This window comes from Vulpes vulpes, chromosome 15 (assembly GCF_048418805.1).
Source record: "Vulpes vulpes isolate BD-2025 chromosome 15, VulVul3, whole genome shotgun sequence".
NCBI lineage: Eukaryota > Metazoa > Chordata > Mammalia > Carnivora > Canidae > Vulpes > Vulpes vulpes.
In genome coordinates this window covers 109,798,555-109,815,395 of record NC_132794.1, presented here as the reverse complement: position 1 = coordinate 109,815,395, position 16,841 = coordinate 109,798,555, and the positions used below count along the sequence as shown (strand labels likewise).

The following is a 16,841-nucleotide window of genomic DNA, read 5'->3' as shown; positions in this document are numbered from 1 at the left end:
TCCCGCATAAAGACAAAAGCGTTGGGAGAGATTCCTTTGTTTACTTGTAAAAAACTAAGGCTGGAACAGACAAAGGGAGCTCGGACTTGTTCACCAAATCTAGAACTGCATAACTTTTTGAAACATACCTGGGTAAATTTAGGGCAAATATAAGAAAGTGCTACTCCACATAGGGGAGGGTCAACCTCTGGAGGTCCGAATGCCAAGAGGGGTATCAGGTGGTAATAAAAAGTACTCCAGGAAAGGTGCAGGCCAAATTGTGGATGAAAGGGACACAGGGAGAACCCAGGATTTTGTAGGGTACTGACTTCTGAGGGGCCAGGTCAAGGTAAAGAAGGTTATCCAAGGACTGTGCCTGGATGATCAGATCAGAAATTGAAAAAGGGTCTTTGTGGTCTGATCACCTCAAGTTGTATGTCCTTCATCATTGTATTACACTCACTTCTTCCTTCGACCTCATAATCTTGTAGCCCTATTTCAGCACAAATACTCCCCTGAATTGGAATTCGGCAAAGCCAATGAATAAAACCACAAGGCTGTGCCAGGAAAATATTGAGCCCAGCGGTAGGTGACAAATAGGCCCTCACCATCCTAGCTGCTGGCGCCTTGGCCACCAGGCCGTTGCTTGACCTTGGAGTGCTGGCAGAGGAAGCAGGACACAGCCCCGGGGACCCACCTGCGCACACCACGCCCGCATCCTCCTGGTGCCGGCAGTTGTGTCGCGCCCAGCCCGAGTGGCGACAGTGGCCCAGTGCGTCCTCGGTGCCCACACAGTGCACGTCGTCCAGCAGGATGGGCCCCAAGCCCAGGCCAAAGCGGCCACGTCCCAGGGCAGCAAGTGCGGGGCCACAGCCCAGCAGGCGGCACACGACACGGGCGTCCCTAATGTCCCAGTGGTCGTCGCACACTGTGCCCCACACGCCCTGGTGGTGGACCTCGACCCGGCCCTCACAGCGGCTGCGCCCGCCCACCAGGCGCAGGTCCGGATCTGCAGGAGAAGAGAGAGCGAGTCAGGGGACTGGGTGACAGGTGCAACAGCCACCCTCTGCTGCCCTGTGTCACTTGCCTGGGAAGAAATGACACTGCAGTGAAGTCCTCCACGCCCTGTGCTGCCTCTCTCTCTGTGTCTCTCTGTCCCTCCCTTCCTCGTCCCCTCCTTCCTGTCACACTCCCTCTCTCATAAAAAGTCCAACATGCATTAACTGAAGCCCTTGAAGATCGGCAGGTGTTGTCAGCCTAGTTGCCCAGGTAACTAAGAATTTCATTGTTAAACAAAAATACTAAAAACCCAGAGAAAACGAAATGGGAAAAACCCCGCTCTCTGGAGGAGAATTGTTGAGGCACTGGCTTGACTTAGCAAAGAAAATCTATCCCATAAAATTTCTTCTACTCTTGCTGAATAAAAGCCAACATTTGAACTGTAAAAAGTATCTTCTGTGGCCGGGGCATTCCATTTGTAGGTGTTTACTGAAAACAGATGGGCACCGAAAGATTTGTACATCGCAGCATTCTCCACCCGGGACAAAAACTGGGTAGCACCCTCAAGCCCACCCACGGGGGAGGGGGTAAATTGAGGGACATCCACCCAATGGAACATTAGTAAGCCATACAAAAGAACAAAGTACCAATATTAAGGGACCAGATGGACAAATCTCAAAAACAATTTGTTAAGCAAAAGAAGTCAGACACGAAAGAGCAACATATTACTGGATTCCATTTATATGAGATTCTAGAAAAACAAATTAATCCACAGTGCCAGAAAGCAGAACAGTGTTTGCCTGGGGGATTTAATGCAAAGGAACATGAAGGAACTTTTTGGGGTGATGGGAATGCTCCGTATCCCGATTGTGGTGGTGGTTACACAGTTGGATCCATTAGAAGAATCTCCCAGATGTGAGCAATTTATTGTATATATTTATACTTCAAGACAGGTGATTTTAAAAGTAAAAATAATTTTAAAAATCTATATTGTGTTGGTGGTGCCACACCCACAAATGTGTGTAAAATAATTTGTCTTCATATAAAGTGGATGCTAGTGACTTTTCTAACTTTTTGCTCTCTGTGGCCCATAAAAGATACTTAGCAAATGCTATAGGCACCACTGGTCATGGTTTCCCTGTGGCTATGGTATCTTGATTTAGGACAGTTGCTTGCTCCTCATCTAATGTGTTGCTGTGATATTGGAGGAAGATAACCATGCTTGTCTGAACTATGAACAAAGGCAAATATCTTTTGGATGAGGCTCCAGGAGGTGAATTTAGGGCTTCTGACCCACAAAAGTGTGTGTGTGTGTGTGTGTGTGTGTGTGTGTACACATCCTTGTCTGCACATGTATATACTTATTAGCTCATACAAGTATTCTGTAAAGAGCAGGGACTTTGAAAAAAAACTGTGACCCTAATAGTATTAATAATGATTTGATAATTTAAGTGCTTAAAACAAATACAAATTACCAGGTAAAGGAATCATGTCTTCGCCAACTGAAACTGTAACTGTAAAAGAGAAAAACAGCTTAAAAGATGCATATTCTCAAAATCATATATTTATATTCAAATATGTAAAAGAGCCACACATTTTCTAAACATTTAGGCATTAGTAATTTTGTTTGAGTTTCCCCTTAGGTTTAGGTACAGAAGTACTGTCCACTAGGTTTTATTTTCTTATCAAAATGTAACAAGTGGTATTATTCTCCAAAGAGAAAATAATTTGATAAATGGCCAGAAAAAGAAGTTCTTATAAATATACAGAATGTTTATAGGAACAATATAAAAGTATTAGATTTTGTAGGAAAAATGTTTATTGGGGGGCCTATGTGAGGTCAATACAAACACATCTAAAGAATAAAATAATTTGATCAGGACAATTACATGAATAAAACCAATCAGATTTCTCAGGAAAATGTTTAGATAAGAGAAAGATCATATCTGAGAGGTGTAAATCTATGGGAAATATACAGAGGGAAGCAAGGTAGGAAAAATAACAATGATAAAATAAAATTTTATAATAGAGTCTGGTTGTGTGAATTACTGTGAAACTAAGGGTTAATCAAGCAACAGGCATGTGATCTTTACCAGGTGATGATGTCACTGTTGTTGAAATCAGATTTATGGCTGCCAAAAAAGAGAGAGAGAGAGAAATTTTTTCCAGGGAAAAGAAAGCGTTCAACCTCTGAAACGAATAATACATTATATGTTAATTGCATTTAAATAAATAATAAAAAAAGAAAAGAAAGCCCTCGAGTTGGATGTCATTGAAATCTTATGCTGTATACTACAAGTTCATGAAAAATAAGCCCGACGCACAAGCTGCACGGAATAGAATCCACCCTGCTTATTTATCCTGCGGACACACATATCCAGGAGTCAAAGGGTGTGTGAGAAGTTGGCATTTTGCAAGATAGATGAGCAATTTCCTTTTGGAGCATCCATGACGTGTCCTACAATTTACATCTCGAATCCCTGCAACAGCCATTCCAGGGAAGTGGTAGCAGCGTTTGAGAGATGAGGACGTCGAGACTCAGACGTTTGTAGGACAGCTTGTAGGACATGCCTGGAGCATCCTCAGCTCTGACCTGGGAGGCCCCGAAGCGCACGCCCTTCCTACAGCACTCTGCCTTTCCGGAGCATAAAATATGGGAGTTGCATTCCCTCTGCGTGCTGTGAGGGGGACAAGGATGAGGGAGAAGGAAGGGAATGGTCTCACGGCCACCACATCTGTCCTTGCACTCGAGAGGCAGGAAGTGATTCTGCTGTCGTGCTTTCCTAAAGAAAATAAAGTGCATGAGTGTCACCTGACTGTGTGAAAAGCAACCCAGTTACCATCAACCGGGTCTGCAAAGAAAAGCTCACCTCCTGCAGTGTCAAGAGCTAGTGAGCATGACCAGCGAAAGGAACCTGCCAAAAGTAGAGGTCCTGTTGGGGGCAGGGAAAGAAGGAAGCAAGGAGGGACGGATGGAAGGGGGCAGGGAGGAAGACAATCCCTAAATCTAAGTGAGAGACAGCTTCTAAACTTGGTTTCTCTGCCTTTTACGCTGTTATGTCTTCAAAGTAACCAGGAATCAAAAAGAAAGGAAAGAAATAAAATGCAAGCAGGCAGTAGGCCTCGCTCCTGAAGAGATCAGTGTCCGCTGGATTGGGTGGAGTCACATAGATTCATCAGCAAAGTCTGGGAGCAGAAAGGACCCTTGTGTGGGAGCCGGGAGACCCAGCTTGCCTTGCTCTGTGACTGCTGGGGGCTTAGTTATGTCCCCTCAAAGTTCACATGCAAAGCCCTAACCCCCCACTTGGCTGTATTTGGAGATGGGGCCTCTGAAGAAGGAATCATGGTACAGTGAGGTCGTAAGGGGGGGCCCTGATCTGCTGGAATTAGTGTCCTTATAAGGAGACACAATCTGTCTCTCTGTCTCTCTCTTTCTCTCCCTCAGGGAGCACACCCTGAGGAAAGGTCCTGTAGGCACACAGTGAGAAGGTGGCCATCTTCAACCCAAGGGGAGGCCCTCACCAGACATCGACCCTGCTGGCACCCTGACCTTGGACCTTCTGGTCTCCAGAACTGCAGGAAGTAAATTTCTGTTGTTTGAGCCACACGGTTTGCCATATTTATGACTGCCCGAGCTGAGACATTGGCAAGTCTCCTCCTTCTCTGGGTCGCATTTTCTTCCAAAACAAGGGTAGTGGCTCAGCATTTTACTCTCCGAATGTGGCCCATGACCAGCAGCATAGACACCGCCTGGGAGCCTGTGAGAAGTGCAGAATCCAGGCTCCACTGGGAGCCAATCCAAATCTGCACATCAACAAGTTGTCCGGGCCGTTCACCTGCACATCAACTTTTGAGAATCACCGCCAGGGGACATCTCCAAGGTATCCTCCAGGGTTGACACCTAATGCTATTTTGTCCTACTTATCCTGTCCCTGCATCTGCCTTCACCATGTTTAGGGTCATGACCACTGTTGGTTCCAGTGGCCTGGAACTTCCGGACCTTTCTCTCTCCTCTCTCCTGACCTCTCCTGGGGAAATAGGAGGTGCTTCCTCTGGGTGTGTCTGCTCCTGCCGGGCTGGGGTTTCTAAGGAAGTCACTCACCGTGGCTACAGTAAAGAGCAGAGAGCATACCTGGGGAAGAGGCCTCTTCTCCTGGAGTGGGAGTTGTATCTGGAAACAATGAGAAATGAAACTGAAATATCAGCAAAAAGACAATGGAATGTTTTGGTTTGAACAACAGTTTGGTAGAAGATGGAATTGCAAATGGTAGAACCAACACTATCATGATCCAGTTCTCTTGCATTTGGGTGTGCTGATGGGCCAAAGCATCACCCGTAACATAACACACACCACCAAGCAAGTGGAAGCCTGGAGTCCCTCACTTCCCGTGGGCACATCTGATCAAGACCAGGGTGACAAGCAGAGGGTGTTCCCTGGTGGAGGGACCACTCCCGTGACTATGGATGTATGATGAGAACATGAAGCTTCATTTCTGTGAAAAGGATGCTGGGACTTCTGTTTACATCAGGGCTTATACCACAAACGAAATATTCAGTACATGTGCTCATTTGTCCAACAGAAGGGGGGAGAATGGATCATGTTTAACTTAAGAAATGTGACAGGCAAAACACATTACCAGAGGGCGTGTCCACTTCTACTGAAGTCGAAGATACATCTATATAGGAATAGAGAAAACAGGACCCTTAAAAATGGGAGAAAGGACACTTCAGTGTGTCTTTTCATTCAGTCTATTTTGTGGTCAAAATGGTCCTTATGTGGGCTCATTTTCTAAATTGAATACGGCAAGTAAGAGGTTGACGTCCTTAATTTAAACCACACAACAAGAGAGCCTTTACCTGAGGGAGAGGTCACTTCTGCTGAGGTTGAAGAAGTATCTGTAGAAAAAAAATAGAAGCAGCCTAAAAACCAGTGTAGAGGACTCCTGGTTCTGTTCTTCCTGAGGCTGTGTTGGGGATAAACTTTCCATGGAACAGCCTAGTCTGCTGAATGGAATTCCAAGATGAAGCACTTAATGGTTTAGGAGACAGTGTTGTACCTGGTGTGGAGGTCACAGCGGTTGTTATTGAAGCTGCAGGTGAACAAAAATAACAAGGCAGCCACATCAGGCATACGTGTTGCTAAGATACAGGAGACATAAAGGTGGCCGTCGTAGATCAGTGTGACTGGTCTGGCTTGTGCTCCTGCTTTCCCATCACAGGGGTGATGACAGGGCATCTCTAGATCCTCCATTGCCTCTAGGCCACCCTTCCACTCCTCAGGTCTCCATTCCTCTTGCCCACCCTTTAACTTCTCCCCTTGGAGAAGGTGGACATTACCTGCTCAGATGGCAACAACCATGGGTCCAAGTTTCTCCCAACATGGGCTAATCTAATAAAGATTCTGTAAATGGAGGGACTCCTTTGCCTAGTCCTCCCTCCTCTCCTCAAATGTTTGGAAGGCAGTGACACTTCGATGTCACTTTGCAGATTGGAATTTTCTCCAGGTGGGTAGTCCCAAGACCCAGACTGCAGGTAAGGAAGTGGGGTAGGTCCATTTGCCTCTGGTACTAAGAGATGCCCACCAACTAGTCCTTCCCAGTAACAAAAGCCATATTTTGGTGTCAAGTCTGGTGTTTTATTTAATTGCTTTAGTGCCTAGAGCAGGGGAGATCACCCTCTTTATTATCCTCCCCACAAATAAACCTCTAACCCTCTATTTGTAAAATTGTTCACCCTAAAGTCACATTAGGAACTCCTCAGGCGCAACCAGCATCACTCAAGATTATCGTACAAAAGTTACTTGCCACCGTGGTCAACTCTGTATCCCTCCAAACCTTGGCACAGAGCTTGGCACGTGACCATCCTCACTGAATGCTGGATGAACGTCTAAGGAGGATCAGTCAAAGCCATGGCTTGACTTTCCACCACTCTGCCAACACCCACACTGTGGTTGATCTCCAGAGAAACCCCCACCATGGGCATTAGACCCCCCACCACCACCATCAGTCCAGTGAATGAGTTACTTTTGAGTTTGGGAATTGACTGAACTAATTTTCCCCTTGGCCCATGCATTTAGCTGGACTGTCTGTAATTCATTCATCATCGGGGGTACAGGGGTGGCCTATGCAAGTCAGGTCAATATAAACATATTTAAAAACTCTAGAGAATAAAATAATTGGATTAGGACATAAAATGTATAATGAGCTCCCTGGAAAATCGAATAAGATAATTTATAGCAAGTAAGATGGATAGATAACATCAAAATTACCTGTTAAGGTGGTTACAGTAACACTAAAAGATTCTGAAAATAAGAAAAGGCAATTGGTCAGAACCTATCAAATTAATTGTTTTATAGTTAACTCATTTTTTTCTCTCTGTCCCTGGAGCATAGAAATCAAGGACTTTATTTAATCAACAGATTTTGATTCATCCATCTCCTCTATGGCAGGCGCTGCACTCGATGCGGAAGTAAAATAATAAAGAAAGCTAGACACGGCTCCTGTTCTGTAAAAGTGCAGCTGTGACCAGCGCTATGAAGGAGAGACATGTGATGGTGAGAATCTATGACAGGTGATCTCACCTGGCCAGGAGTTCCCCTATCTTCCCAAGAAGCACCACCACCACCTTGTGCCTGGCATAGCATCTGGCCCAGACTGGGCACTCTGCTCAAAGACAGTGACAACCCGACACTCCTCCCCTCCTGACCCCCGCCCAGAGCTGCCCTGGTTTTGGCCCTGGCGACATGGCACAGGCAGTCTTGCTGTCCCATCTGCCTACATTTGCAGTAGGGCATTACCAGGGCAGAGGGCATTACCAGGTGAAGAAGTCACTTCTGCTGAAGTAGAAATGATGCCTAAATAGGAAACACAAACAGGAAAGTCAGTCCGTGGATCGGAAAGTTCTTATGCATTTTCCAGTTCTGCCTCTTTTATGATCTCATTTACCTGCTTTCGTTGTTGGAAAAATTAAAGTTTGAGGACTAGTTATTTCTTAAGCTCCTGAATAAGGGTTAAGGCATCCAGAGTAAAACATGAGCCATTATAGACGAACCCTCTCCTGAAGTGGAGCATGTTTTTAAATATGCTCCTTTTAAATAGAAGACATAGTCTAACCTGCATGATTCAGGCTCGTGAGGAAGAAACCACTGTTGTGCAGGGCTGTCATCCAGGGCATCTCAAAGGATGTTGAGGTTAGGGGGCATTTTGGTTCCAAGTCGGAACATTTAGAAAGTCTGGTGACATTTAATGGGTTTTGAACACTTCTCTGGCCGTCAGACTATCTGTTAGCATTCCCTGCAATTGCCACGGTGGCTGTTCTATGAGCAGCCCTTCCCCCTTCCTGTCCCCTTACCTCTCCCTAGTTTGTTGTCTCTCATAATACACAGTCGGTGGGGACCAGATAGCCAGTTGTTACGCGTGTGCAGGAAGTAAGAACAACAGGCTCTGTCAACACTCTCATGTGAGCTTGAATGTTGGGACCTACGCTTGCTTAGCTGTGTAGAGGCCCTCTGTGTCTATTTCTGGATTCTAGTCTGTTTTCTAAGGAATTAATTCAGCCAAGTGACCCAAATAGTGTAGGTGTACTAGCCCGATAGAATTTCAACACAGCAATATCCCCAAAAGGCAGTAAGAGGACAGATCAGCAGAAAGGTTGTTACCAGTTGCAGGGACCGAATCTGCGGCTGAAATGGAGGCAGGGACTGTCAAAACAAGCACAATTTAAGGAGAGTTTAATTAAATACCATCCTTGTCCATCAAGTTGATTGGTAAACATTTTTTTTTTAAATCACCCTTTTTACAAATTATGTTCCAGCTGTGTCCATATTTTTTATTTATTTATTTTTCAGCTGTGTCCATATTTGATTATGCTCTGTTCCTATTTGGTTTTCCTATTCTCTGTATCATTAAGCTAAGGGAAATAAATAATGCGGAAGGTGGTATTTGGGTCTGGGACCCAAGAGACCTGGGCCCTAGTCTCTGCTCTTTGTGTAACCAAACAGGTGACTTTGGACAAGTCCCTTTGCATCTCTCAGCTTCCGCTGCTGCAGCTGAAAGGCTAGTCCATGGACCAGCAGCATCTGTATCACCTTGTTAGAAATGCAAAGCCTCAGGACCCACCCCAGAACTACTGCAGAATCAGAGTCTGCATTAAAAAATTTCCAGGTGGGATTTGCTTCAACGTGGATGGAACTGGAGGGTATTATACTGAGTGAAATAAGTCAATCGGAGAAGGACAAACATTATACGGTCTCATTCATTTGGGGAATATAAAAAATAGTGAAAGGGAAGAAATGGGAAAGGAGAGAAAATGGGTGGAAATATCAGAAAGGGAGACAGAACATGAGAGACTTCTAACTCTGGGAAACGAACAGAGGGTGGTAGAACAGGAGGTGGGCAGGGGGTGGGGGTGACTGGGTGACGGGCCCTGAGGGGGGCACTTGATGGGATGAGCAATGGGTGTTATTCTGTATGTCGGCAAATTGAACACCAATAAAAAAAAAAAAATTTCCATGTGGGACGCCTGAATGGCTCAGTTAGTTAAACGTTGCACTCTTGGTTTTGGCTCAGGTCATGATCTCAGGGCTGTGAGATAGAGGACCACGTCAGGCTCTGTGCTCAGCAAGGAGTCTGCTTGAGCTTCTCTCTACCCTTCCCACTTGTACTCTGTTCTCTCTTTCTCTCCCTCTCTCTCTAAATAAATAAATCTTTAAAAGGAAAAGATCTCCAGGTGATTTATATGCGTATTGAAGTTTGGGAGGCACCAAGCGTTCAGATGGACATGACTCTAGCCCCAGAAATAATTGGCACAGGCCAGGAAGAAACCAAATAGCACTGCCCGTGGAAAGGGTCCCTTTTCTACTCAACCCCAGGCAATTGGTGCCTTGCCAAAATTCATGCTAGCGCTTCCTATCCTCTGGGATTTCCAAAAAAGCTTGAAATCTGGACTTTTATATGAAATTGCTCATTTTAAATATTAAAATCAAATTAAACATTGCAAAGGCAAAACTGTGTTGTCTGGGGCAGCCCGGGTGGCTCAGCAGTTTAGTGCTGCCTTTGGCCAGGGCCTGAACCTGAAGATGCGGGATCGAGTCCCACATCAGGCTCCCTGCATGGAGCCTGCTTCTCCCTCTGCCTGTGTCTCTGCCTCTCTCTCTCTCTCTCTCTCTCTCTCTCTCTGTGTCTCTCATGAATAAAATAAAATCTTAAAAACAAAAACAAAAAACTCTGTTGTCTGAATCAAAACCCCTCCCTGCATCAAAACTGGCCCATGGGCTGCCTGTTTGTGATTTCAGGTCTGAACAGTCTCTATGGTTTCTTCCAAATCTTGAAAATAAAAAAGCTAGATGGTGCCATGTTGAACTTGACCTTGCCTGAGAGAACTGGCAGCTGATTCTCACACATCCAACCACCAAGGAGAAATTGATTTCATTGTATGATTTTCTTAGAGATCAGTTTCTCCCAAGCCTAGCAGAGGGCTCTGAAATTTTGGAAATATGTACCATGAACTACTGTCACAACAGTTTACCTTCAGAGAAAATTTGACTTGAATTTATTTGTTTTGAGACGGTATTTCTCCAACTTACTTAGTCATATATTGATTAACTCAAGCCCTAGAATGATCCTCAGGACCCCCAAGAGGGAAGTTTATAAAGACACATGTGCTGCTTAGAGAGCCAGGTGAGACTCAGCACATGGCAGTGCACACATGCTTAGTAGTGTGACTACCAAGTTCCCACCACTGTGTTCTTGCACCAGTGTATGCCGTCCAATCTCCAGGACAAGCTTCCTCCTCCTGTTCTCCAGAAGAAGGAAGAAAGGAGGCTCTGGAAGTTAAGGGGACTTGCTCACTATCGCCCAGTTGGTTAAGGCTAGAGTCAGAACATAAGCCAAGATTCTTGGGCTCCAAATTCTGTGATGCCGCATTTCTACTCCAAAGGTTTCAGTGGTCAAAGAAATTTGAGAAGTATTGGGTCCAGCCAAGTGTTAAAAAAAAAAAAAGACCCTTTCCTATAGGATTTGTTGAGACTTTAATGGGCTAACAGACTGTGAATCTTCAAGGGAGGGATGTGGTATTTCCCCAACTTATTTAGTCACGCAAATTATTTTTAAAAATTTGCACATGACCGGGGTGGTGTACTGTATTGTGAAGCACACACAGAGATGCGGTACTCTATTATTTTCTGACAATGCAGATTACAGGGATAGCTTTGCCCATGATGCCTGAAGTCCTGCGCTGTTAAAAGAATGAACTCATTGAATTCCCAAGCGTGTGACTCTGAGGGAGGCTTATGTCACTATAACTTGATTTCCGAGATCTGCAGGTGCACCAATGGTCAAGAGCGCACGGTGGGCATCGCATTCCTCCATATGGAAGGGATGCGAGCACTGTCTGCCCCAGTTCCTAAGCATTCAGTGAATGTGTGAGCACCTTGTGTTAGTTTGATGTGAACTTGATATTTAGTTTCTGGTGATGTATAAACTTTAACCCTAACCATATGCAAAGCCATCCAGCCATCTGTGACTTGTCTAAAGCAAGAATGAAAATAAAATTACCAGGCGAAGTGGTCTCTTCCGAGGCTGATGCTGAAATTGTAAAACAAAGCCAAAACTGAAATCAGATAAACTCCAAACAAAAATCCCACCCACGAACGGAAATTTTAGAAGATACCTTTTTACTTGAAGCAATTATGTCTCAGATGTACTAAAATTAGACACAAAAATGACTTTTGAAATGTGAAATTACAAATAAGAAAGGCTCTTGGGTGAGATTGAGTTGGAGCTAAGGCTGCACGAAGATGGACGTGACAATTGTCTGTTGGTTCCCAGGACAGTATAATCTCCCTGCGTGGGTCAGGAAGGCTGCTTGTCTGGTGCTCTGCAGAGTAAATATTTCCTAGGGTTTCGAAGTATAGAAACCTTCCTAATTCTGACCTTAGGTTTCCAACACTGATTGCTCATTTTCATTGATCTAACTAGTTATACTAGTTATACCGCAGCACTGAGGTCTGAATATGAAAGGGGAGTGGCTCCTTAACATAATCAAGCATATTACAACTCTTGATTCAATATTGATTTACTTTCATGAACAACCTATTGTGGTGGAAACACATAAATGATCCTGAACTGTCCCCCTGGTAAGGAAGCCCAATGAGGACAGGATTTTTGCCTGCTGGGCTCACTTCTACATCTTCATGTGGAGTTATGCTCGGTGCAGGGAAAGGGCTCAAGAAATATCTGTTAAATAAATAGATGAATTCACTGAATCCTATTAGTTTTGTCTTTGCTCCATAAAGTGAAAGATATTATAAAGTGGGTATTTCCATTTTGTCTGATTTGCTTTTGCAATTCTGGTTGTTTGGCGGCCTGAGATAGTGCATATGTGGGCTGAATTAAGAAAAGGAGAAAAGGAAACCATCTCATACCCCTGAGGCCCCAAGGTAATAGGGTCGATGCTTTCACAAAGAGTCCAGGCGAGAAGGACTGGGTTTTGTTCATGGACCTCCCCCAAAGCGGCACCACAAAGGCAGCTTTAAGGCTCAAGACATAATTTTAAGTCAAGGACCAGGAAGAGCGATTCCCCCAGTAGGTGGATAACAGGGGATCTGGTAAATCCTTGAAGAGGCCAGAGACTGAGAGCTCTAAAGTGAACTCATGAGTGTAGGTTCAAGCATTGGGTATATCAGCAAATTAAGAGAGGCAAGAAGGACCCAGAGGCCCCCCGGAGCCAAGGTTGAGAATGGATCTTAAGCAGGTGTTTGGAGGACCCCGATGGGACCTGAGCTTCCTCACTTTAATTTCCACGTCCCCCCCCCCCCTTACTTTGGCAAGTAATTCTTAATAGGACTTTCCTGCAGTTTTTACCGACACAAACCCCGAAGTCCAGTACTCTATACCATCTCTCACTTCTTTTCCCAAGCCCCATAGGGAAAAGTCAAATTAGAGATTACAAATGCAGTCACTGGTTTTTCCAGCCTAGCTCTGATTTCAGATACTGTGTTTCTGAATTCCCATCTTTGCATCTGAAATAGGATAATTGCAAGGATAAGGATAGATATTGATTTTAGAACTGGGTCATTAAATGGCTAAGCAGCAGCATGGGAAGATTTCAAATTCAAGTTTCACTATTTTCTTTAGGCCAAACTCATACACTGGCCCAGATTCACAATTAGACAAATTTTAGAGGCAGAGACTAGACCAGGGGCCAGCTCTGCCCACAGCCTCTCCCTGCCCACAGCCTCTCCCCCGAAGCCTGACTGTAGCCTCAGAGCCCCCTAGAGTGTCAATAGGTAGCAAGCCCCGAAAGAAGCAGTAAAAGGATTACCGACTGTAGGAGTTGTTTCTGCTGGATCCGGGACGGCTTCAGTAGCTGAAAGAGAAAACCCAAAGCATTCACGTTAGCGCAGGTGCCCGTCTGCAAAATGCTCCCACACACCAGCTGAGTGGGCACATGAACCCACGTCTGTGCCAGTGTGCTGGTGCCGGCCGGCCTGGCAAAGGCAACTGCATTTCTAAGACCATCTTTCCCTCCGCTGGTGAGATTCTGGCTTATGGACACTAATCAGAAGCATCTATCTGACCTCTTCCAGGGAGGATCCATCGATAGCTACTCCGATCAGATCTGAAGCTACAAAATAGGACAGATGAGCACCTTGATGCCATTTTTGACTCGGAGCTGTCATCGAGAGATACCACGATGCATTTGCAGCACCAAACGCTCACTTTATGGGCTAAAAATCAAAACTACCCAACAAAAGGGTAGGATAGAAATACTCTCACCTCCTCTGCATCTTCACCTGTCTGGGGACCTTGTTCCCCCCAACCCTCTGAGGGGGCGGGTGGCTCTGGGCCGTGGGGTGGGAGTCACAGATATTCGCTGCGTATATCATTTAGTAGCAAAAGGTAACCAAGCAGGGTTTCTAAATGTTCATTCAGCTTTTTTGAGCGGTTGCATGAAATCATCCCTAATGGCAAGAAAAATCCCTACTCGGGCAATCAGCAAATCAGGAGAGCTGAGAAATACCTTCATGAGAAACTTATGAGATTGTCACACAAAAATCATTCCTAGAAATTAAAAGTTGTCTTGAGCAGGGGCATAGCTTCCTGCTTGCCAGGCATGTTTTTGCTCATAGGATCCCTTCTCTTCTTAGGGTCCAGGGAACAGGCTGTGGTATCAGGCACACTTGAGGCTAATGTGACCGATGTCCTGGGTTAGCTGAACCTGAGGGGGTTCCCATGACATGGGACTTCCAGTGCTACAACTGGGAATATTCCAGGCAAATGGGACAAGTTATTTTCATGACTTCAGACGCCAAGCCTTCCAGGGTTGGCCCTCTGGCAGATCTGACTCTGCTGCTTGGGGAGGGAACCATGTCTTGGGGAAAGGTCAGGTATCTGGACAGATGGCCCAGCCTCCTTGTTGCATCCAGTTATGGACCTACAGGCCAAGGTGATGGCACTGCCCAGGCTGCTCTCATTGCCCGGGCAACGCACATCATCCAGGAAGATGGGGTCTGAGCTGCCACCAGAGAGACTGCCTCTTGGGCCACCAGGGCCATTCCACAGCCCAGGTGCCAGCACACCACCCATGCAGCGAGCAGGCCCCAGAGGGGGTCACACACCAGGTACTGCTGTAGAGGATCTCCATGAAGTCCTCACACCTGTTCCTCCTGGCTGCCCACTGCACCACCAGCAGGTCTGCAGGAGCCAAGGGCAAGTGGCTTGAGAAGGTTCCCTCCACTCTCAAATGAGACACTATTTCCAGTTAGAGAATTGTACCCCAGTCTGCAGCTTGCTGCCCTCTGCCCAGGCAGCCTGTGTCCACAGGGAGATGATACATGCAGAGGAGACCACATGGCTCCTTCTTGCTTCTGAAATTTAGCTCACACTCTATAGTGTTTTTCACTCACTGGCCCATTTCTTTATGGGGATCCAGGCCACATGGTGGCTTCGTAGAAGACACACTTGAAAACAAGTTTCTGCTTTCTTCCTGTTTGGGGTGTCCTTTGTCATGTGGCTTCTCTCAAAATTCAAAACAGGTTCAGCGGAATGCCTGGAGTTTAGACTTCACATTTCTTACCCAGGTCTCTCGAAAAATGTTATAGACTTTTCAGAATGAAATTAATTTCACCTTACTTGAATTTTAAAAAGGATGGAGTGTTTGTTGGAGGACGAGGGAAGAGGTTGGGGCTGGAAAACCGAGCAGGGGAAGAGGGGTGTTGCTCCTCCAAGAAGCTAAGATGCTGATGGACTGGAACTTGCCCCTCAGCCAAAAGCAGATTCTGAGCCCCAGAGATTGGGCTGGTTTATGGGATCCCCTTATAGAAGGGCCACCAAGAGCACTGTGTGGGTCAGGGCCTTCCTATAGGCCTTTCAGTGATGCCACTGAGGGGGTGTGGGCGCCTGGCTCTTGTTGAAAAAGTCCCCACACGGGGACGGCCCAGCACATCACCAGCTCACCTCCGATAAGCACGATTTTTATTCCTGACATCACCAGGGCCAGGAAAATTATGTTGGCTACATTTCTGTTGGCCGCAAAGGCCAGCCTAAGAAAAGAAGTCACAAAATGTAAAAATAGAAAAGATACCTATTGGTTGGAAAACATGTGGCTGTTCCCCAGGAGCTGAAGCATCTGTAAAAAGAAAACAGTCATCCTGAGTACATTCCAAACCAATGATGCGATTGCATAATTGTCTCAACACCCTCTACCTCACATGCATGAGTTTGTTTGCCCTTAAACAATTCTGTCCAATCTCTAATCGAATAGTTAGTACTTAAAATTTGATGGTAGCTCGTACATGTGTACATATTATTCTGGGGAAGAGTAAGACAATAAAAGAAATAAAGGGGATGTTGGGATTGTGAAGGTATGGCCCCTTTGGCCCAGGGAGCTTCTCAGAACCACAGAGTTCAGCAGCAGCAGCAGCATCCAGGGCCTAGGTGGGGTTGCAGGTGGGGCCTGGAAATGTCTACCACCAGGCCCACCTGCCCTCAGAGCCTCCTGCCTTCTCTGGCTTGCCACAACCTCTGTTGCATCAGCCACCCCTTTGGGTCAGGAGCCGGCGTCTCAGTCCTGTTGACATGCAGGTCTCATTTATGGGAAAGATGCCATCAAACCCGTTAAAACCCAGAACAGCTTTCCCTCTGGGGACAGAGTAGGGCCCCTTGGGAATGGGAAACAGCTCTGGGACTTCACCTTCTGGGAAAGGTCGGGAGCTAAGGGCATTGTCAGGGAAAGTGAAGGATAGGGAGAGAGACCTAGTGTGGGGACCCTTGCACTGGGTGGCTCATCACCAATCAGCGGATAAAATGGACGTGAACTCATAGATACCTGGATGTCCAGCAGCTGAAGAATCTGCAGAGATAAAGGAAACATGAGGGTGGTTTAATAATAGAAATGAGCTGGGGCCCTTGTGCGGCACAGCCTGTGAAGCATCCAACACCTGTTCTTGGCTCAGATCGTGATCTCAGGGTCGTGAGATCAAGCCCCGTGTCTACACTGAGCATGGAGCCTGCTTGAGATTCTCTCTCCCTCTCCCTCTGCCCCTCCCCTCCGCCCTCTTTCTCTTTCTCTCTCTCTCTCTCTCTAAAATAAGTGAACAAATAAATAAAATCTTTTAAAAAAATAATAGAAATGAGGGCAGTTGAATGGTTCAAAGATCGTCGTCTCCGTTTAAATGCCACTCAACGAGGTGGTGTAAACATTTGTGCTTACACATCTGGGGCTGTCCCCTCTGGCTTTGTACAGCCAGGCCCAAAACTCTGAGATAGTGATTCTGAAAGAATTTGCCATAGTAACTAAAACACCACCACCCACAAAAGAGTTAACATGTTGTGCGTTCATCGTGCGTCATTGGCTTGACTCAG

At 45.9% G+C, this 16,841-nt stretch overlaps 1 protein-coding gene across 1 annotated transcript in view; it reads right to left on the bottom strand.

The window, feature by feature from the left end:
• The window catches only part of LOC112928837 (scavenger receptor cysteine-rich domain-containing protein DMBT1-like), an 80,406-nt gene that overhangs the window by 7,462 nt on the left and 56,103 nt on the right, over positions 1 to 16,841 (bottom strand). The window contains exons 44-57 of the mRNA XM_026010718.2: positions 16,306 to 16,329; positions 15,562 to 15,606; positions 13,300 to 13,344; positions 11,532 to 11,561; positions 8,636 to 8,677; positions 7,793 to 7,831; positions 7,247 to 7,279; positions 6,036 to 6,068; positions 5,836 to 5,874; positions 5,616 to 5,654; positions 5,111 to 5,149; positions 3,072 to 3,110; positions 2,454 to 2,492; positions 677 to 988 (exon numbers count right to left, since the gene is read on the bottom strand). Coding sequence (XP_025866503.2) covers positions 677 to 988; positions 2,454 to 2,492; positions 3,072 to 3,110; positions 5,111 to 5,149; positions 5,616 to 5,654; positions 5,836 to 5,874; positions 6,036 to 6,068; positions 7,247 to 7,279; positions 7,793 to 7,831; positions 8,636 to 8,677; positions 11,532 to 11,561; positions 13,300 to 13,344; positions 15,562 to 15,606; positions 16,306 to 16,329 — 798 coding nt within the window. The remainder of the gene's footprint in view (positions 1 to 676; positions 989 to 2,453; positions 2,493 to 3,071; positions 3,111 to 5,110; positions 5,150 to 5,615; positions 5,655 to 5,835; positions 5,875 to 6,035; positions 6,069 to 7,246; positions 7,280 to 7,792; positions 7,832 to 8,635; positions 8,678 to 11,531; positions 11,562 to 13,299; positions 13,345 to 15,561; positions 15,607 to 16,305; positions 16,330 to 16,841) is intronic.